Raw genomic sequence first — 23,186 nt, 5'->3', positions numbered from 1 at the left:
CCATAGGTGTGTTCCAGAAAGTTCTCTCCCAGCCCTCCTCAGGTCCCCATCAGGACGTTCCCACTAAACCAGTCCCAGTGGCCCACAGTAGGGAGACAGGGCTCCTGGCTCAGTAGCCCCTCTGTACGGGGCTTGGGGCTGCGGACCCTTTTCCTCCAGGAAGCCTTGCTCCTGGCCAGCCTATGGGCATTGCCAGTGACATCATTCAGCTGGAGGCGTGCACGGTGCAGAGAAGGAAAATGGCAAACGCCAGGTTAAGCACCCTCCTCACCTGACAGGGGCTCCCCGAGACTGAGCGGGCTTCAGCATCACTGTGATGGTCGTGTCTGTTTCATTCAGTGGGGTGTCTGTGTCATATTCAGGCATCGATGGAGCTGGACAGAGAACAGAGAGAAGGGAGCTTAGCAAAGGTCCCAAACCCCTCTCATCACCTCCCTCAAGACAATCAGGATGCCTAGAAGGGAGGTGTTTGGGGAAAGGTAGGATGAGAGTCACATGGCATCCCAGGCTTTCAGCAAAGGAGGCCCTGACTTCCAACCTGCCCGTAGGTTCCTTCAAGGTACAGAAGAGTCTGGAGAAGGGTAGCAATGATGTGGCTGGTAACCCTCATGAATCAAGAAGTTCCATACCAAATAAACAGATAAATGCAGGAAATATAAGTACTTAAAGATGTGAATGCAAATGTGAATGCCAACCCTAAACGTATTTAAAATGCAAATGCAAATTACAGCAGTGATGAACTAGTTCCTCTTATCTTTTTTTTCTTCCTGAGATCCTCCCTTCTGATGGAAGTGTAACTAAATCTAATCCCTTGGGAAGGTAATTTAGCCATTTGTATTAAGAGCTATTAAACCCACATCGGTTTTAATTCAGTATCTCAATTTCTGGAATTTAATCCTAAAGTCATAATCCGAGCCAAGGAATTAAACTTTATTCTGTAACATGTTTATTGAAGCGTTATTTTATAAAAACATGGAAACACCAAATATATACAACCACAGGGGAATGTTTAATTAAATTACGTCCATCCACTTGACAGAACATTATAATGAAAGCAACGTGGAAGATGCTTATGGTTTAAGGATAAGTGGAAACATTAAGCTACAAAAAACACGGTGGGTCTGTATCTATGCAAAATGTGGATGCAGACCAGAACTGCACGCGTATTCTGAAAAAATGTAAATTGTAAAAACGGGGTCTGAGATAATTCTGCTTTGATGCTGTCTGGTGGGGGAGGGCACCCTACTGGTGATGGCAGGTGACATCCTGGACTGCTATGGCTCTGTAACACTCATTCACTCATTTGTTTGTTCATTCATTCATCAGACGTTTCATGAGAACCTGTGCTGTGCCCTGCACTGTCAAGAGGAATACTCTTGAAAATCAATCACATTTTTACAAACCAATCTGTATGGGCAAAATGTACTATTTAAGGCAACTGTGTTCTATTTAAATTATTTGGTGAATCACTCAGCATTCCGTCTGCTCTAGCCTAATTGATATCTTTTTTATACTTTAGGAAGTTCATGGATTAGGATTTCTTCATGAGATTACAGCACTGACACACAAGGGACTGCATCATCCTTGCTTCTCCCAAGTCACATGGTGATGGTTGGCTCTGCCCTTTTTCACTCCCAGGAATATTAGGAATGGAAAAAACCACCACCACCACCTTTCTTCCTTTCCCCTTCCTAGGACAGATACCTGAAATTTTGGTGGCGATCCTGGTGGTAACAGGGGGCCCAAAGCCCTTTGCTGTGCTGGCCTTGATGGTGAAGGAGTAGGTGGTCCCGGGGTACAGACCCACAAAGAGGTGGTGGGTTTCATTCCGAAGCTTGAACACTTTGCCCCTCTGGCTGGAGAGGTCGGCACTCGGGTCCAATGAGCCCACGGCCTTGTAGTTGATCTGTACAAGGAGCCGGCAAACAAACATATCAGTGCCTCACCCAGGAAGCTGGGTGGAGTCCATATGGAGGAACATCAGGGGAGGAAAGCAGAAGGTGTGTGAGCCTGGTCAGCACTTCTGCTGTTAGCATCCACCTTACAGATGATCCCAGCCTCCCAATACTCCATGGCTAATACTCTGGAGCATCGCTATCCAATAGAAATAAAATTTAAGCCACATACATAATTTTCAATTTTCTAATAGTCACATTAAAGGAAAAAAAGTAAGAACATAAAGTAAAATTAATTTTAGTAATACATTTTGTTAAACCCAGTAGATGTAAAATGTTATCATTTCAACCTGCAATCAACATAAAAAATTAATGAAATATTTTATATTCTTTTATTCATATTAGGTCTTAGAAATCAAGTATATATTTTACCATATGGTGCACCTGCATTTGGACTAGCCACATTTCAAAAGCGCAGGGACCCCGTGTGGCTACTGGCCATCACATTGGACAATGTGGCCATAGAGCAGTGTCCAAGTGTAGCATCCTGATAAGAATTACCTGAAAGCCTAATTAAAAATGCAGCTCATGGGCTTCCCTGGTGGCGCAGTGGTTGAGAGTCCGCCTGCCGATGCAGGGGACACTGGTTCGTGTCCCGGTCCGGGAAGATCCCACATGCCGCGGAGCGGCTGGGCCCGGGAGCCATGGCCGCTGAGCCTGCACGTCCGGAGCCTGTGCTCCGCAACGGGAGAGGCCACAACAGTGAGAGGCCCGCGCACCGCAAAAAAAAAACAAACAAAAAAAACCTGCAGCTCATGCACCCCCTACTGCACATGGCGCTCTCTGGCGCTTTCTTGTGCATTATCTAGTTTTTCTTCCCTAAAACCTTGCGGACGTCAGAGTATTTATTCTCATTTTAATGTTGGAGAAACTGAGGCTCAACTGGCAACAATTTGTATTAAACCAGCGCTTTTCGAAATATCTGTGGTGAAGACCCAGTTGTTTCCCAGTCCACTGCAGACCCATAATGATCCAAAGACCACATCACACGTGACTCATCATGTGAGTTTGGCAATAACCAAACTGTTCTACATTATGTGCAAGGAGACGTGTCCACTGACCACACATACGGGTGTCACAGCAATGTCAAGGCCCTCCAAAGTCTCTAGACGCTCACTTTCAACTTCTGCACTTATGCTGCTGTGAATGTAACAAAACAGCTGGCATCCCTGGCACCGGCCCCCAAGGATCACCCTCTGAGAAGCACATTTCTAAATTACACAGTTGTTAAAGAGGCAAACTCAGGGTTTTTTTGTTTATCTAGTTTGTTCTATTAAAAGTGTTTTATTAGAGTATAATATATATACAGAAAATTATACAGCTCAATGAATTTTTACTAACTGGACAGGACCATCTAACCACACCCAATCAAGAGACACAACATTACCAGACCCGAGATTTTCCCCTCATGCCCCCTTCCAATCCTTTCCCTCCTCCCCCCAGCACGGATACCCTCTACCCTGATTTCTAACAGCACAGACTAGTTCTGCCTGGCTCTGAACTTTATCTAAATGGAATCATACGGAGTGTACTCTTTAGCGTCAGCTTCTTTCTCTCAACGCCCTGTGTGAGATTCATGCGGCTGTCACATGCAGCCACAGATCAGGCATTGTCACGGTTATTCGGTGTCCTGTCACTGACCCAAGACCAAACCCAGACCTGTTGGGTTTCATTCATTCACTCATTTGCTCCTCCACAACCATTCCCCGCATACTCCTGTACTATTCCAGGACCTGCGCTGTGTGCTCCCATGCCCTAGCAAATGAATGCACTGGACACAAGCTAGGCCCTGTCCTCAAGGTCTTCTGTTCCAGAACGAGGTGAGTCAACTACACAGACACCTCACATCACTTTGTCTTTTGTCAGGAATGTCCCATGCTTGTCAGGAAGGCCAAACCCAGGCAGAAAAGGTAATATACCAACTTTACGTCAAAAATAAGCAGTTGGCTGTTTCTGGCTAGGGCACCGAATGTTCTGGAGAAAGCAGTAACCTCTCTCCCCTATGAAGCAGGAGCAGTGCAGTGTAGCAACTGATGTCACATGTCGAGGACAGAGGCCAGACTTTGTCTGAAGCGCAGTGAGCCCAGGATGAGAAACGTACAGAACTGAAGGAATTGGCCATTGTGCTAGCAGAGCTGGCAGGGGCGCCCATCTAGCAGATCCCTGGGGGGGGCCTGGTCACCCTGCCTACTCCAGCCCTTCTCAAAGGCAAGCACTGCAAACACCTGCCTCTCTTTGTCTGAGGGCTTTTCCCCTGGGTACGCACAGGAAGTGCTGGTTAATTCACACCCCCGGAGACCGGATTAATGGGAGGTGATAAATACACTCCACGTTTCCTCTTGAGATACCCCCGCAGCATCCCTGGGATTTCCCCGAGGGATGCCACTCCACTTGCCTCCATAGGTAGTTGACTGGAAAACACACCCATCGTTGGTTACTTTCTTTCCCTTCCCCACTCCCTAGTATTTCCCACACTTCATAATCTGCTTGTGCTCAAATCCTTGTCTCAGGCTCTGCTTCTGAGAAATGCCAAACTAAGGCGAAGTGTTCAGGGAGGTATCTCAGGGGAGAACTGAACTAATACCTGGGGGTGATACAGAGTCTAGGAACACTCTAGATTCTAGGCAGAGGGAGCTAACCAGGCAAAGACCTGGGGTGGGGAAAGGCTTGGGAGAACCAAGAAGAGTCCCGTGTTGACTGGATGGTGGTGAGCAAACAGGAGAGCTGTGTGCAGCTGGATTCCAGTTTTCCCCAGCGGCAGATGTTTGGAGAGCTCTGCCTGTGTCTGCTAACCCAGGCCACCAGGGGAGAAGACGTGCTGGAGCACCCTTTGCAAATTCTGCCCCCGTCCCCTGCCTGGGCTGATGGCAACTACACTGATATACAGACAATGGGTGGTAAAATTCATGCCTTATTTACTAGCCAATTCCTTTTCTGTGCTCCAAATTCAATCCAGAAGCGACTCAATTTCCACCTAGCTGTCAATATAATATACTGTGCTCCCCTGCTCTCCTAACCTTTCCTGCTATTACAGGATCCTCACTTACTTGTAATGAAACACTATGAATAAATCAATGTATGTTAATATAGCGTGTCTTCAATTTTTTATGAAGGGCTTCACCAGATCTAATTCCCACTGCTTTGTCAGAAACAGTCTTTGAAAAATTTAACTTTCAAGTTTTACGAAGTTAGTGCGGGATCGGGCTGGGGGGCGGGGGGAAAGAAGGAAGGTGAGAAAAATTGAATGGGATGGAGCTGGGACCGTAAAATGCATCCTGCAATGTGACTCTTCATTTGGAAGTGGAGAGAGAGGAAGATTTGTTAGAATAGCAAACATAAAGTAAGGAGGTAGCAGGGGAAAGAGTGCTGAGCTACACAACAGCCCTGGGCTCCAGGGATGGGGCTCTGGCTGCAATGAAGTGTTCAGGGCCACCCCAGTCTCTCCTGGTCGCTCTCAGTGGGATCCCCAGCCACATGCCAGAGTGAGCCCTTCATCGCCAGAATCCAGTCACCCCTTGGAATCAAAAGAGCAACGGTTTCCCACAGCTTTCGGAATTAGGACCACATTCTTACCCTGTGGTTCTCCATCACCTCACCGCATGAGCTGGCCTCGCCTGCCCTTCTATCTTTTTTTAAAAAATTTATTCATTATTTATTTATTTTGGCTGCGCCAGGTCTTAGTTGTGGCATGCGAACTCTTAGTTGCAGTGTGCATGTGGGATCTAGTTCCCTGACCAGGGATGGAACCCAGGCCCCCTGCACTGGGAGCGTGGAGGCTTATCCACTGGACCACCAGGGAAGTCCCCTCCCGCCCTTCTACCTTGCATTCCAGGGCTTATTTCAGTGTCTGAAAAGAGCCATGGTCCCTTTTGCCACACTTTTTTCCTTCCCTTCACCTTGTTAATGACTCCCCACTACTTTTATACTGAACCATGAAATTATTTCATTGATGAGTCCCTTTTCCATCAGCCCAGAAGTCGAAAAAGTAAAGCCTAAAAGCCAGATTTGGCTCATCGTCTGTTTTCGTAAATAAAATCTGACCAGAACACAGCCCCACCATTATTTCTGTACTGTCTGTGATAGCTGCTGACACGCTACAAAGGCAGAATTAGGTAGTTGTAACTCCACAGAGTCTAACATATTTACTCTCTGACCCTGTATGGAAAGAGTCTGCTGAGCCCTGGACTAGACTTTAAGCTCTAAGAGAGCAAAGATCTTATGTGGTTTTTGCGCCGCATTTTTCCCCTTGGATAAATGACTGAATGATCAAACCAGGTTATGCGGCTTGGGCAATTTGCTTAACCTCCTACTAAAGTCTTGGGCTCTCGAAGGGTAAAATACTCCTTTTAATTCCAGTTTCTGTTTTGATTTATATTACAGAATGACCTGCAGCTTCTTTACTCCTGGAAGGCAGCCCCTTTGTTCAGAAGTAAGGCCCCAGGGGGGAGTCCATGAGTGACTTTAGCCTGTGCATCAAGGCGCCAGCTGCCATGGACCAGGGAATATCTTGGGAAGAACAGGCACGTTCAAAATGAGCACGTTCAAAATGTGCAAGTTTCTGGGCCTGAGGATGACATGGTGGATGGTGGTTAAGGGAAGATATGAGATAAAGTAGGGCTGAGGGAAGTGGCCAGGACTCAGAAGCAGGTTGTCAGAAGATGCAGTCATGAAAAAAACACCATTTTGGAGCACTTACTCTGTGCCAGGCACCGTGAAGAGAGACTCACATAAAAATCATCTCATTTAATCCTTAAAAAAAAAATGGTGTGGATTCTTTATGGTTATTCCCATTCCTCAGCTGAGGAAACTGAGGCCAAGAGAGGTGACATGGTCAAAGTGCGAGCCAGGGTGAGGACAGCTCTGCGTGCAATCAGGCAGCTCGCTGGAAGGACAGACGGTGACATTCATGAAGTGTTCTCTGATGCCTCGGTTTCACCGCAGTGGGTACCACAATGCAGCAAGAACCTGGATAAGTCTATTTGGAAACACAGGGATGCCCTGGAAGGACCTGATTGCTATTCAAAGAGCTCTTGCCCTAACAGATGACCCCCTGTTGAGGAAACCCACAATGGCATCGACTGTCAGTGTTGATAGCATAAACTGGGTCAAGACCTGCCCACCTACAGCCTGAAGCTCCCAAAGCACCCTCTATAGCTTAGCATCCTCTCCTCTTGCTACTATACATGTGGTGTCTTCATCCTAAACCTTTTGGGGAAGGGAGGGTTCAGTACCCTATGTTATCCATTCCATCTGCTCCTGACTTTCTCCAAATGGTTTCCAGTCCATTTTCTGGAAGTCTCAAGATAGCAGAGTTTTAACAAGGCTACAGGTAAAATAGATTGACTTGGTCAGTTCAATGGATAAAGGTTAATTTTTTTAAAACTCAGAACAACTGGTTAAAATCTTTTGTCCCTCTTTTTTTACCTATTGTAAAAGTGTTTACAGGCATGGTCTCTTCCACCTTCTTGACTTCCAAGGCAAATGTATAAAAAGAGACCAGTTCAAGGTAATCTCCTCTTGTTAGAAGTGTAGTATTGATGCTTTGGTTTGCTGACAATTTAAAGATAAAATGTGAACATGTTTCCTTCTGAAGAACAGTGTGAACGCACAGATGGCCGCAATACACATGCCAGTGACTTCTTGGCCATGGGGCCCTTGTATTTCCTAGAGAGCTGAGGACTAGAATAACAGCAGAAAAATGATTATGACCAACACACATATTGCTGTTCCTGGGTTTCTAACACTGCTGAGCCAGTGAGGGAGTGCAGGGACTTGCCACTTCTGTACACAGACAACTACTGCTTTTGCTTCCATTGTGACTGAATCATTCTCTCCATCAACAGATGTTCACCAAGACCCAATTCTGTGCTGGACTCTGTTCTGAGCTCTTGAGAAACACTGGTGAAGAAGACCCAGTTCCTGACTTTGGGGACCAACAGAGGCATTGGTAGATCTTGCAGGTAACCAAAGCCTTTGGGAACACAGATCTGGGAGTAACTGCTTCTGCCAGAGAGAGTGAGGGCAGCATCCCAGAGAAGCTGCAAGAGCATTGGGCTAGGCTAGTGGTCCTCAGCCTGGATTCCAAAGCACATGCCCTGAAGACCTTTCAAAAAGTACCAATGCCTGCACCCACTCCACACTAATTGAATCGAACGTTTTGGCTACAAAGACCTGGACATCAGTACATTTTTAAAGTTCTCCAGGAGATTTGATTGGGAAGCCAGGGCTGAGAATGCTGGATCTGAGCCCTAAAGCATGAAGGCGATTGAGCAGAAGAACTATGAAATATGGCACATGCCAAGGAAAAGTATCCTAGAACAGCATGCTGGAAGGAACTGGAAACTCACCATTGGCATATCACAGTGATAGTTGCTGAAGGTAGGATTCACTACTGAATGCTAAAGTGGGTGGGTGAAATGAAGGAGAAATGGAATATTTGCATAACCTTATCTCTCCCCAAATGTAATAAGACCACAAGTTCTTTGATAACCCTCCACCCAGAAGGTGGAGCCTAATTTCTCTCTCCTTGAGTGTGGGCTGGAGCTAGTGACTTATGATGGAAAAGGGAAAAATGTAGCTTTAACACGAAGAGATCTGGCAGACAAGGGCTTAACCAAGGGATCAAGGTCAACGTTGCCAACGACAAGTCAGTCACATTGAGATCAAGGGCTCCCTGGTATGTGATGAGAAGCATACATACCATCTGTGGTCTTCTTCCCCAGAACCTCCGTCCACCCATGAGATAATATCAGACTAGCCCAGACTGAGAAATGGTCATCACTCTTAAAAAATGTCAGAGTCATAAAGACAAGAAAAGCCCGAGACTTCCCTGGTGGCGCAGTGGTTGAGAGTCCGCCTGCCAATGCAGGGGACGCGGGTTCGTGCCCCGGTCCGGAAGGATCCCACATGCCGCGGAGCGGCTGGGCCCATGAGCCATGGCCGCTGAGCCTGTGCGTCCAGAGCCTATGCTCCGTAACGAGAGAGGCCACAACAGTGAGAGGCCCGTGTACTGCAAAAAAAAAAAAAAAAAAAAAAAAAAGAAAAGAAAAGCCCAAGAAACTGTCATAGATTCGAGGAAAATAAGGAGACACAACACCTCAATGGTATGTGGGAACATAGAAGGAGAAAAAAACACCTAGAGAAAAGCTTGGGAAATCTGGGGGAAAAAAAAAGTCTGGAGTTCAGTCAATAGTAATGAACAGATGTGAAGTCTCAGTTTTTGTTTTCAATTAATTAATTAATTTATTTTTGGCTGCATTGGGTCTTCGTTGCTGAGCGAGGGCTTTCTCTAGTTGCGGCGAGGGGGGGCTACTCTTCATTGCAGTGCATGGGCTTCTCATTGCGGTGGCTTCTCTTGTTGCGGAGCATGGGCTCTAGGCGCACGGGCTTCAGTAGTTGTGGTGCGCAGGCTCAGTAGTTGTGGCTTGTGGGCTCTAGAGCGCAGGCTCAGTAGTTGTGGCGCACGGGCTTAGTTGCTTTGCAGCACGTGGGATCCTCCCGGACCAGGGCTTGAACCCGTGTCCCTTGCATTGGCAGGCGGATTCCTAACCACTGTGCCACCAGGGACGCCCCTGTGAAGTCTCAGTTTTGATAAACATACCATGGCTAGGGAAGATGTTAACGTTCGAGGAAGTTGTGTGAAGGGTACGGAACTCCCTGTACTATTTTTGCAACTTTTTTGGGGGTAAATTTAGAATTATTTCAAAATAAAATGTTTAAGAAACCACAACAAAATGTGGCATGCTGGGTTTGGTACCTGGGTTTGGTACCTTTGGCTGTAGAATAGAATCTACAACAAATATTCAGTGAGCTCTGGACTTGGCCCTGTGCTAAGAACTGGAGAGCCTTCAGAAACTTACAGTCCAGTGCAGGAGATGGGCATGACCACAGGAATGAGTCTTAAAGGCACGTGTAGATTACTGCTTTGAAGGAAGGGAAAATGGTTCTTGGGAGCATCTAATAGAGAAGGCTTCTGGGGTCCAGCAGTCTTCACCATAGAGTGTGAAGGTGTTAGCCAGATGAAGGGGGTGGGAGAGGGGATGGGGGGAAGTGATGGGAGTCAGAGAGTGAAGGAAGAGGAGGTCAGAGAGATGCCCTTGGGCAGGATGGCTACTGACCTATGAGTGCTTTTGTGCAAATAAGAAAAAGGCATTTCTCTAGGCAGATGCTGACCCTCCAATCCCAGCCCCCTGTATTTCAGTGAGCTGAAAGTACCGTTGTGAGAAGGAAAAAATATGGCTTTCTTTTCTTTTTTTTTTTTTTTTGCGGTACACGGGCCTCTCGCTGTTGTAGCCTCTCCCGTTGCAGAGCACAGGCTCCGGACGCGCAGGCTCAGCGGCCATGGCTCAGAGGCCCAGCTGCTCCGCGGCATGTGGGATCTTCCCAGACGGGGGCGCGAACCTGTGTCCCCTGCATCGACAGGCAGACTCTCAACCACTGTGCCACCAGGGAAACCCAATATGCCTTTCTTAATGCCTAGTCATAGCCCTCCTGACAGATACAGGAGGTAGCTTAGTGGGTTTCATCCCCTTGGTGGTATAGTGTACAACCCATGCAACGGTTTGTGACAGTCCTGCATTGAGGTCAGGTCATGGAAGTCTTTACGTGAATGTTCAAATGCTTGGATTTTATCTTGAGGGCAGTATAGAGTCATTAAATGGGAGGGATACAGCATCATACCTGTATTTAAGAATAGTGCTACTAAAATTGTGGTCTATAGACAAAATACCATCAGCATCGCCCAGGAGCTTGTTAGAGATGCAGATCGGGGGCCCATCTCAGACCTACTGATCAAAATGTCTGGGGTTGGGTCCAGGAACCTGCATTTTAACAAGTTCTCCAGGTGATGCTCATGTGTGTTGAATTTGCAGAGGCACCTTCGCTGGCGAGGGTACGAGGTTCTGAACTGACTGGAGGAACAGTCAGAGCCTGACTGTCATCCAGATGACAGGTGACAAAGAAGGCCTGGTTCGGACTGGAAGCTGAGGGGATGGAGAGAAGGGGGTGAATCTGAGAGCTGCTGAGTTCTGGCTGGTGAAGGGTAAGGTCCCTAGAGATGTAGGAATGAGGTAGAGCCCACACGTGGCACCGGGCCCAATGGGGGATGAGTCTTTTCAGGGAACTACTGGCGAAGATCTGTGAATGTCCAACAGCCTGATCCTTCTGATGCTGTTGACATTCAAGAATGAGAAGAGTCGGGGAGGGGAGACCATTGGATTTTAGCCTTGCAGAACCTTATTGAAACCTAGATCCACCACATACCAAGAATTGCGTTACTAGGATGTATTTTGTAACCTCACCAGCCAAAGTGCTCTACTAACTATTGGATGGGGCACAAGTCCCTGGGTAGGCCCTGCCAGGCTTCTCTGGTTCCTAAGGCTGAGCTCCGAAGTCAGGGGCCCAGACTGTGGGCTGGGCTGGCTAGGCCAGGGTCTGCCTGGGCTATGCTCCTTTCCAGGCGCTGCCAGCACAGGGAATGATGCCTGCAATTTGCTGGGCACAAAAGTCCTGCTGTCACCCTACAGGGAGCTTGTTCTAGTCTTGTGTGGACTCCCTTGGTCGCCAGGATTGAAAGATGTTTGCCCAACTTGGCTTTTGCTGATTTCCAATCAATATCCTGTTTTCCGCTTTCAGATGGTTTCCTGGTGGCTCTGGGATCAAACACTAGGAGAAAGCAAGCTCCAAATACAACTGGTCCAGGGTCATTAGTATTCACCACCCAGCAACCAAAACTGAAAAGTTGGTGATAGTAGGTGATAATAACAAGAATTAACATGTATTGAGTGCTTACCATGCACACCCCACTCTCTTCCCTAAATCACCACCCTGCCCCTCAGATCCCAGGCAGACTTCAGGTGGTGTCTTTCTGTCAATACATGATCCCCCTACTAGCATCTCAGCCCCTCCAAGCCTCACCACTGGACTACTTTTCCGTTTCCTCCTCTCCCCTCCTCTCCCCAACAGGGGAGGGATATTCTGACAGTTCACTCTTTCAACCTGCTCTGAATTTCAAAGATGCTGTCAGATTCCCATAACGGGGCCACCTTCAACTCTGATGGCTCTAAGCTTTTTCTTCCTAAACTGTCATAATGCAGCTTAATAATATGAAGCTTAAACCTCCTTTCAGCTTTTAATCTCGTGCTGCGGTGTCCTGGGTGCTATGATTTTATTATTTTCATAGAAGTCTTTTTGCTTAATGAGTCTGTCTAGTGATATTCCCAATTGCTTGTACTCTGCATTGCAATATTTCTCAGGTTTCTAAGTATAAGCTGCTTGCCTTCCAACTTCACACTCAGCTGACTGCTGTTCTGCTGAGTTTAACCTGGTTAAGTTGCTAAGTTGCAATGACCAATTCCTCTCCGGTTGGCTCTGGGCATGAAGATGAGAGAGAAGTTGAATTATCCCTTGACCCTGCTCCCTGGAACCCTGCAGCCCCACCCATGGCCTTTCTGGCAGAGACAGCCGGGGGAAATCCTTCAATGAGGGCAAGGCCTGGATGCTGTTTATTCGTTGCTATAACTGCCAACACCCAGCTTGGCACAGAGTAGAAGTCAATGAGGTTCGCAAATAAATGAGGATTAATAACGAAAATGTAATAAACTCAGAATGTGGTACAGCTGGGTTTGAAATGAAGTCATTCTGATGCCAAAGTCCAGCATTTTCCACCCAGAGCTGCCACTTTGCCCTTAGCCCTCTGGGCATGTATGTGACCAGTTGCCAGGGGGACCACTGGCTGTGGGTATCGGCAACCATCAGGCTATAAGGCTCTGGAGTGGGTCTGTCTGGGCCTGCCTCCCCACAGAGGGACTGACTCAATTCAATTATGTATTTAATCATTAACGAGGCCTAAGTTGCTGAAGCTCTTGTCCTCTAGGGTCTGAGTTTCCACCTCTGTATAAGTAGAAAGGCCCTTCAGTGCTTTCCCATTTTTGGTGCTTTATAAAAATGGCCACACATCCTGGACAGCCCTCCCACCAAGGGATAGAACTTACGTCTCCCTCTTGAGTCTAAGAGAACTTGTGACTGCTCTGACCAACAGAGCGTGGAGGAGATGGTGCTGTGTGGCTTCTGAGACTGGATCATAAAAGGCAATGCAGGGCTTCCCTGGTGGCGCAGTGGTTAAGAATCCGCCTGCCAATGCAGGGGACACAGGTTCGAGCCCTGGTCCAGGAAGATCCCACATGACGCGGAGCAACTAAGCCCGTGAGCCACAACTACTGAGCCTGTGAGCCACAACTACTGAGCCTGTGTGCCACAACTACTGAAGCCCTCGCACATAGAGTCCATGCTCTGCAACAAGAGAAGCCACCGCAACAAAAAGCCCGCGCACTGCAGCCAAGAGTTGCCCCTGCTCGTTGCAACTAGAGAAAGCCCCCGGGCAGCAATGAAGACCCAACGCAGACAAAAATAAATAAAGAAAATAAAGAAATTTATTAGAAAAAAAGAAAGGCTATGCAGCTTCTGACCTGTTCACAGGGGTTGCTCAAGTCTACAGCGTCTAAACTGTTGTGTAAGTTTAAGCCTGTGGGATGGCCATGCTGTGAGGAAGCACAGGGCACATGAAGAGGCCCAGCTGAATCAAGTCTTTGAGTCCTACTGTCCAGGCACCAGACTGCTAAGTGAGCAAGCCTCCAGATGCTTCCAGTTCTCAGCTGACTAGTCACTCCTGGCCACCTGAGTCTCCTTGGCTGAGCCCCTAGATGTCATGGGGCTGAAACAGGCCAGGCTTTTTCAAATTCCTGACCCACAGAACCTGTGAGCATTATAAGGTTGTTGTCTGGTGCCACTAAATTTGGGGGTGGTTTGTTACACAACAATAGTAAGTAGAACATCATTTGTCCATTAGACTTGAGAGTTTCTTGAGAGCATGGATACCATTTTATTCACTTTTGTAGCCCCAAAAGGAAACATAGTATATGCTCAGTAAATACATGCTACCTTCTTAACCAAGTGATCAAAGTTAACAACTCTAGTAATGAGAAATATGGACATCAGGTGCCTCCTGATAAGAGGCTCTGGAGGAAGGAATATCCTTTATGTGGTAGTTTTGCCAAAAACGCATAACCTGAATTAAAGAACGGTCTACACAATGACTGACCAGTACTCTTCAAAAGTGCCAAGGTCACAAAAGGCAAAGACTGAGGTGCTGTCCCAGACTAGGGGGAAACGAAGGCATAATAATAATAATTGCAATCAATGTAGGATCCTGGCTTGGAAATAGGACATCAGTGGGAAAACAAAGTAAACCTTAAATAAGGTCTGTAGATTACAGTATTCACATACTGTAGTTTAAAATATTCATCAATGTTAATTTCCTGGTTTCATACATTTCACTGTGGCCATGTGTGATGCTAACACTAAGGGGTGATGCATATGTGGGAACTGCACTAATTTTGCAATTTTTCTGTAAGTCTGAAAGCATTTTAAAATTAAATATTTGAGAAAAGAAAGAACAAAAGTAAACATTTGCTAAGTCACATTGATTGGCTAGTCTGGAATCATGGAACCACAGGTCAGAAGTCAAAGGCTCAACCCTCTGCTTCTCGCTTCCTTGTAGAAATTCATTGCAATAACGATATGAGTTAATACTTATTGCCATTCAACTCTGCCAGGAGCCATGCCAAGCGCTGTCCACGAATGACCCATTTAATCACCACAAGTTTCTGAGTCTGGTACCATTATTCTCCCCATTTTACAGATGAGGAAACGGAGGCATGGGGAGAATAAGTAATTTTGCAGGGTTCTCACAGGTAGTAAGTGGCAGAGCCAGACCTGGAACTCAGGCAGTGGGAATCTAGAGTCCACCTGCTTAACTAACCTCAGTGCTCTGACGAGTGCCTCAGTGCCATGATGAGTGGCCAGTCTTGCTTTCAGGGTCTGGGAGACCAGAAACTGCCTGTTTGGCAAAAGGTCAGCTGGAGTGAGAGGACACACCTGGAGTTTGGAAGGACAGGGAGAGCTCCTGGTTAGAGAGCTGGGGACAGGGATGCCAAAGTTAAGGAGAGCTGGGGTGGAAGTAAATTTGGAGATTGCAGGGAGACCAGTGGGCTGCTACCTGACTGAATTTTCCACGCCCCCCAGAGCCTTCCTCCTTCCAGCTTGGAACTTCTGGCCTCCGTCAGAAGGTGAAGGCAGGGGCAGATTTGCGCAGCCTTTCCTTAGAGAAATCCATTGATCACATAATCACGCATTCTGGGTCAGCAGAGGGCTGAGGGCTGAAGTTTCACTCCATCACATTTTTCCTTCATTCAGGATTTTTCTCATGAAATTAAAATAGAATTGACTTTTCTCTCCCACCTCCCCTAAATTAGGCATTAGGAAAGGGGGAAAAAAGGGTGGACATACTGGAGATCTGAGCATCAGTTCTATCTAGCAGAACAGCGTTTGTAAGATGTATTATTAGCCCCTATTATTATGGGAAGGCTTTGTGAAAGTCTATTCTTTTTTTTTTTTGGTTGTATCTCCTCCTCCCCACAAGAGATGAAAGCTTTTGTTTTTCTTTCTTTTTCATTAAAATGATCTTTTATTCTAACACTCTTTTCTGTTGGTCTCAGGTGAGAAGCTCCTCTTCTAATCTTGCAAATGTGGTATTTCCCCAGAAGCAGACACACAGCAGGTGACATTGCTACTTATGGAACTGTCATTTCTGGTGAGATAGGTCATTAGGAACCTCCTATTCTGTGGTGACCCCAGGCTCTCAGCTGGGTCTAGAATAGAACCTTACAGCCAGAGGGAGCTTTTCCATTTACAAACAGTCAGGAGAAACCAAGGCTCAGAGAGGTTAAGAGGCACATCTAGGGTCACAGAGCAGGTAGATCTTCTCTGAGAAGGCAGCTGTGGGATTACGAAACAGCTTGGGAGGGAACCAGAAAACCTAGGTGCAAATCCTGATGCTTCCTCTTAACAGACGGTTGTCTGGAGCAGTACTGCCCACTAGAAATAGAATGTGAGCCACATCTGTAATTTTATATTTCCTAAGAAATAATTTATATTTCTTTAAAATTAAAAAAGAAATAGGTGATATTTATTTTAATATTATATTTCACTCAAACTAAGATATCCACAATGTTATTATTTCAACATATAATCAACACACCGTTATTAATGAGATATTTTACATTCTGTTTTCCTACTGGTTTAAATCGGTGTGTAGTTTACACTTCCTGCACATCTTGATTTGGATTAGCCACAGATCAAGGGCTTACTAGTCAAGACTCACTAGCAAAATTTTCCCCATGAAATTTTAATTCTACAGGTATGTTATCTAGCTGTATATGGACTCTACACATACCTGCATAACTGTTTTGGTACTTTACATATAGCGTGAAATGCATATGAAGAGGAAGGTTTTCTTCACCACCCCTACCCCAAGAACAAATTTTCACCTCTTGGGGGCAATAGCACCCTTGTTAAGAATGCATGGTCTAGAACAAGTAGTAACAGCACTGAACTTTGGGTTCCTATCTGTAAAATGAGGACTGGTGAGTGGACAAAACGAGGCAGGTTTTGTGCGGACGCATCTGGTAGCGCTGAGTGTGGCACGGATGCTAAGAACTAAGTTGAACTGGTGCTTCCAACACATTGTTCCCTCCCATGTGGGGGGTGGGGCCCAGGAGTTAGGCTCCTCCCCAGCCTGCAGGCAGCTCCAGGCTGCTTGCTATCTGCCCAGGTCCTCTCTCCTGCCTCAGGGGATTCCACCAAGTTGCCACATAAGAGACTGGGATGCTGTCCTTCAGCCTGGCCACAGCCCAGCCAATGGCAGCAGGAACTTGTGGACCCCAGCTTCAACGCCTCCCCTCCCCTACTGGACACAGAATTGATGCCGAAGGGCCAGACAACACCCGTGAGGGGCAGCCCAGGTCTCCTGATGCCTCGACCAGGCTTCTCTTCCCTCCTTTGGATGCTCACTGGCAGGGGGTGGTACCCAGGCTTACAATCTCTGCAGAGACACACGTCACATGTCCCAACTCCACCCATCCCACCCCTGCAGTCTACCCCAGAACTGAGAGGTTGCCAAGTGTGGGCTAAGGTGGCTTCTCCCCTTTTAAAAAGCCCATGCCCTCTGCAGGTGAAGATACAGATCCAACGTCCCAGCTCCCCAGAGACTCTGGCACCTTCTTCCCTTCCCAGCCTGATCCTTTGTAGTGGCCAGTAGGATCCATCTCTGCACCTGTGGCTCCCAAGGAGTTCTAACTTGTCAATGATAACCATCTCTACCCAGTTCTTCCTTGTGTCCCACCTGAGTGACACATGCCCTAGAGGCAATGCTAGGGGTCACTGGGGAATCATCTAGAATGCCTTTGGAGACAGGGACCTCAGTCCCTCCTAGTCACTCTGCTCTCCCTCTGATTCCATCGACTCTACATGGCACACGTGAGCGGGGCTTACTGCAAAGACAATGACTTGGTGTCCTCAGCTGGGGATGGAGAGTAAAACCTACGTGGTGGACATCTGACTGCCTGGCCTTCCAGAGCTGTGCTTCATTAGCCATCCACTGTAGGGAGATGCCAAGCTGCAGGCTGGAAGGGAAATTGGCTTTGGGATTCTGCCTTTCTTTTCTTGCCTCACAGTAAAGTGTATTCTCGAATTCTTGTGTTTCTTTATAGATATAACCCCTCCCCTACCTTTCACTTGGGAGGAGGTTAGGGATGGAAAGAAATTGTTTTGAATCTTATCAGTAAAGTCTCAAGGAGAACAAAAAGAAAAACTCTGAATTCTGGAAGACTTAACAGTGTGGACATGATCTTGGGTGCATAGGGCTGGTTTACAGCTGTGATGTTTAGCAGCTGGGTGACTTCTAACAAGGCTCAGTTACATCATCAAGAGGAAAGGCTCATTGTGAATCTGAAATGTGTCCATGTATATAAGACCCCTTGGAAATGCCTAGAACTTTGTAGGATATCATCAAATGGTCCAGTTAGACCTGAATTTACAACATTAGAGAGGGTCTTTGAGGGTATTATAGTTAAACCAAAGATTCATTCAACTTGAGTTAACAATTACGTATTGAGCTCATCCACCAGACGACAGACAGCAGAAGCAAGAAGGACTACAATCCTGAAGCCTGTGGAACAAAAACCACATTCACAGAAAGATAGACAAGATGAAAAGGCAGAGGGCTATGTACCACATGAAGGAACGAGATAAAACCCCAGAAAACAACTAAATGAAGTGGAGATAGGCAACCTTCCAGAAAAAGAATTCAGAATAATGATAGTGAAGATGATCCAGAACCTCAGAGAAACAATGGAGGCAAAGATCAAGAAGATGCAAGAAATGTTTAACAAAGACCTAGAAGAGTTAAAGAACAAACAAACAGAAATGAACAATACAATAACTGAAATGAAAACTACACTAGAAGGAAGCAATAGCAGAATAACTGAGGCAGAAGAACGGATAAGGGACCTAGAAGACAGAATGGCGGAATTCACTGCTGCAGAACAGAATAAAGAAAAAACAACGAAAAGAAATGAAGACAGCCTAAGAGACCTCTGGGACAACATTAAACGCAACAACATTCACATTATAGGGGTCCCAGAAGGAGAAGAGAGAGAGAAAGGACCAGAGAAAATATTTGAAGAGATTATAGTTGAAAACTTCCCTAACATGGGAAAGGAAAATTGCCACCTAAGTCCAGGAAGCACAGCGAGTCCCATACAGGATAAACCCAAGGAGAAACACGCCAAGACACATAGTAATCAAATTGGCAAAAATTAAAGACAAAGAAAAATTACTGAGAGCAGCAAGAGAAAAACGACAAATAACATACAGGGGAACTCCCATAAGGTTAACAGCTGATTTCTCAGCAGAAACTCTACAAGCCAAAAGGGAGTGACATGATATACTTAAAGTGATGAAAGGGAAGAAACTACAACCAAGATTACTCTACCCGGCAAGGATCTCATTCAGATTCGATGGAGAAATCAAAAGCTTTACAGACAAGCAAAACCTAAGAGAATTCAGCACCACCAAACCAGCTCTACAACAAATGCTAAAGGAACTTCTCTAAGTGGGAAACACAAGAGAAGAAAAGGACCTACAAAAACAAACCCAAAACAATTAAGAAAATGGTCACAGGAACATACATATCGATAATTACCTTAAATGTGAGTGGATTAAATGCTCCAACCAAAAGACAAAGGCTTGCTCAATGGATACAGAAACAAGACCCATATATATGCTGTCTACAAGAGACCAACTTCAGACCTAGGGACACATACAGACTGAAAGTGAGGGATGGAAAAAGATATTCCATGCAAATGGAAATCAAAAGAAAGCTGGAGTAGCAATACTCATATCAGATAAAATAGACTTTAAAATAAAGAATGTTACAAGAGACAAGGAAGAACACTACATATCGATCAAGGGATTAATCCAAGAAGAAGATATAACAATTATAAATATATATGCACCCAACATAGGAGCACCTCAATACATAAGGCAACTGCTAACAGCTAAAAAAGAGGAAATTGACAGTAACACAATAATAGTGGGGGACTTTAACACCTCACTTACACCAATGGACAGATCATCCAAAATGAAAATAAGGAAACAGAAGCTTTGAATGATACAATAGACCAGATAGATTTAATTGATATTTACAGGACATTCCATCCAAAAACAGCAGATTACACTTGCTTCTCAAGTGCGCACAGAACATTCTGCGGGATAGATCACATTTTGGGCCACAAACCAAGCCTCAGTAAATTTAAGAAAACTGAAAGCATATCAAGCATCTTTTCTGACCACAACGCGATGAGATTAGAAATGAACTACAGGGAAAAAAATGTAAAAAACACAAACACATGGAGGCTAAACAATATGTTACTAAATAACTAAGAGACCACTGAAGAAATCAAAGAGGAAATCAAAAAATACCTAGAGACAAATGACAATGAAAACACGACAATCCAAAACCTATGGGATGCAGCAAAAGCAGTTCTAAGAGGGAAGTTGATAGCTATACAAGCCTACCTCAATAAACAAGAAAAATCTCAAATAAACAATCTAACCTTACACCTAAAGGAACTAAAGAAACAAGAACAAACAAAACCCAAAGTTAGCAGGAGGAAAGAAATCATGAAGATCAGAGCAGAAATAAATGAAATAGAAACAAAGAAAACAATAGCAAAAATCAATAAAACTAAAAGCTGGTTCTTCAAGAAGATAAACAAAATTGATAACACATTATCCAGACTCATCAAGAAAAGGACTCAAATCAATAAAATTAGAAATGAAAGAGGAGAAGTTACAACAGACACCGCAGAAATACAATGCATCCTAAGAGACTACTACAAGCAACCCTATGCCAATAAATTGGACAACCTGGAAGAAATGGACAAATTCTTAGAAACGTATAACCTTCCAAGATTGAACCATGAAGAAACAGAAAATATGAACAGACCCATCACAAGTAATGAATTGAAACTGTGATTAAAAATCTTCCAACAAACAAAAGTCCAGGACCAGAGAGCTTCACAGGTGAATTCTACCAAACATTTACAGAAGAGCTAACACCCATCCTTCCCAAACTCTTCCAAAAAATTGCAGAGGAAGGAACACTCCCAAACTCATTCTATGAGGCCACCATCACCCGGACACCAAAACTAGACAAAGATACTACAAAAAAAGAAAATTACAGACCAATATCACTCATGAATATAGATGCAAAAATCCTCAACAAAATACCAGCAAACAGAATCCAACAAGACATTAAAAGGTTGATGCACCATGATCAAGTGGGATTTATCCCAGGAATGCAAGGATTCTTCAATATACGTAAATCAATCAATGTGATACACCATATTAACAAACTGAAGAATAAAAACCATATGATCATCTCAATAGATGTAGAAAAAGCTTTTGACAAAATTCAACACGCATTTATGATATAAACTCTCCAGAAAGTGGGCATAGAGGGAACCTATCTCAACATAATAAAGGCCATATATGACAAACCCACAGCAAACATTATTCTCAATGGTGAAAAACTGAAAGCATTTACTCTAAGATCAGGAACAAGACAAGGATGTCCACTCTCACCACTATTATTCAACAGAGTTTTGGAAGTCCTAGCCATGGCAATCAGAGGAGAAAAAGAAATAAAAGGAATACAAATTGGAAAAGAAGAAGTAAAACTGTCTCTGTTTGCAGACGACATGATACTATACATAGAGAATCCTAAAAATGCTACCAGAAAACTACTAGAGCTAATCAGTGAATTTGGTAAAGTTGCAGGATGCAAAATTAATGCACAGAAATCTGTTGCATTCCTATACCCTAATGATGAAAAACGTGAAAGAGAAATTAGGAAACACTCCCATTTATCACTGCAACAAAAAGAATAAAATACCTAGGTATAAACCTACCTAGGAAGACAAAAGACCTGTATGCAGAAAACTATAAGACACTGATGAAAGAAATTAAAGATGATACCAACAGATGGAGAGATATACCATGTTCTTGGATTGGAAGAATCAATATTGTGAAAATGACTCCACTACCCAAAGCAATCTACAGATTCAATGCAATCCCTAACAAATTACCAATGGCATTTTTTATGGAACTAGAACAAAAAAACTTAAAATTTGTATGGAGACACAAAAGACCCCGAATAGCCAAAGCAGTCTTGAGAAAGAAAAACAGAGCTGGAGGAATCAGACTCCCTGACTTCAGACTATACTACAAAGCTACAGTAATCAAGACAATATGGTACTGGCAGAAAAGCAGAAACATAGATCAATGGAACAAGATAGAAAGCCCAGAGATAAACCCACACACCTACGGTCAACTAATCTATGACAAAGGAGGCAAGGATATACAATGGAGAAAAGACAGCCTCTTCAATAAGTGGTGCTGGGAAAACAGGACAACTACACGCAAAAGAATGAAATTAGAACACTCCCTAATACCATACACAAAAATAAACTCCAAATTGGTTCAAGACCTAAATGTAAGACCGGACACTATAAAACTCTTAGAGGAAAACATAGGAAGAACACTCTTTGACATAAATCACAGTAAGGTCTGTTTTGATCCACCTCCTAGAGTAACGGAAATAAAAACAAAAATAAACAAATGGGACCTAATGAAACTTCAAAGCTTTTGCACAGCAAAGGAAACCATAAACAAGACGAAAAGGCAACCCTCAGAATGGGAGAAAATATTTGCAAACGAATCAACGGAGAAAGGATTAATCTCCAAAATATATAAACAGCTCATGCAGCTCAATATTAAAGAAACAAACAACCCAATCCAAAAATGGGCAGAAGACCTTAATAGACATTTCTCCAAAGAAGACATACAGATGGCCAAGAAGCACATGAAAAGCTGCTCAACGTCACTAATTATTAGAGAAATGCAAATCTACAATGAGGTATCACTTCACACCAGTTAGAATGGGCCTCCTCCCAAAATCTACAAACTACAAACGCTGGAGAGGGTGTGGAGAAAAGGGAACCCTCTTGCACTCTTGGTGGGAATGTAGATTGATACAGCCACTATGGAGAACAGTATGGAGGGTCCTTAAAAAACTAAAAATAGAATTACCATATGACCCAGCAATCCCACTACTGGGCATATACCCAGAGAAAACCATAATTCAAAAAGACACATGCACCCCAATGTTCATTGCAGCACTATTTACAATAGCCAGGTCATGGAAGCAGCCTAAATGCCCATAGACAGACGAATGGATAAAGAAGATGTGGCACATATATACAATGCAATATTACTCAGCCATAAAAAGGAACAAAATTGAGTCATTTGTTGAGACGTGGATGGATCTAGAGACTGTCATACAGAGTGAAGTAAATCAGAAAGAGAAAAACAAATATCTTATATTAACGCATGTATGTGGAACCTAGAAAAATGGTACAGATGAACCGGTTTACAGGGCAGAAGTTGAGACACAGATGTAGAGAACAGATGTTTGGATACCAAGGGGGGAAAACCGGCAAGGGGTGGTGGTGGTGGTGTGCTGAATTGGGCGATTGGGATTGACATGTATACAGTGATGTGTATAAAATTGATGACTAATAAGAACTGCTGTACAAAAAAATAAATTAAATAAAATTCAAAAATAAAAAAACCCTTAGATTTGTATGTATATAATTTTAAATATATAAAATTTAGAAAATTCGATTTGTAAATATGTACTTTTAGAGTTTTCTGATATATAAGAAGTGTGTATATATTTGTCTGTGTGTATCTCAATTTGCCCTAAAATTTTTT

At 44.5% G+C, this 23,186-nt stretch overlaps 1 protein-coding gene across 1 annotated transcript in view; it reads right to left on the bottom strand.

The window, feature by feature from the left end:
* Positions 1-23,186, bottom strand: part of PTPRT (protein tyrosine phosphatase receptor type T) — a 776,830-nt gene that overhangs the window by 276,820 nt on the left and 476,824 nt on the right. The window contains exons 10-11 of the mRNA XM_032606064.1: positions 1,705-1,906; positions 272-374 (exon numbers count right to left, since the gene is read on the bottom strand). Coding sequence (XP_032461955.1) covers positions 272-374; positions 1,705-1,906 — 305 coding nt within the window. The remainder of the gene's footprint in view (positions 1-271; positions 375-1,704; positions 1,907-23,186) is intronic.

Source organism: Phocoena sinus, chromosome 15 (assembly GCF_008692025.1).
Source record: "Phocoena sinus isolate mPhoSin1 chromosome 15, mPhoSin1.pri, whole genome shotgun sequence".
NCBI lineage: Eukaryota > Metazoa > Chordata > Mammalia > Artiodactyla > Phocoenidae > Phocoena > Phocoena sinus.
This window is presented reverse-complemented; position numbering and strand designations above follow the sequence as displayed.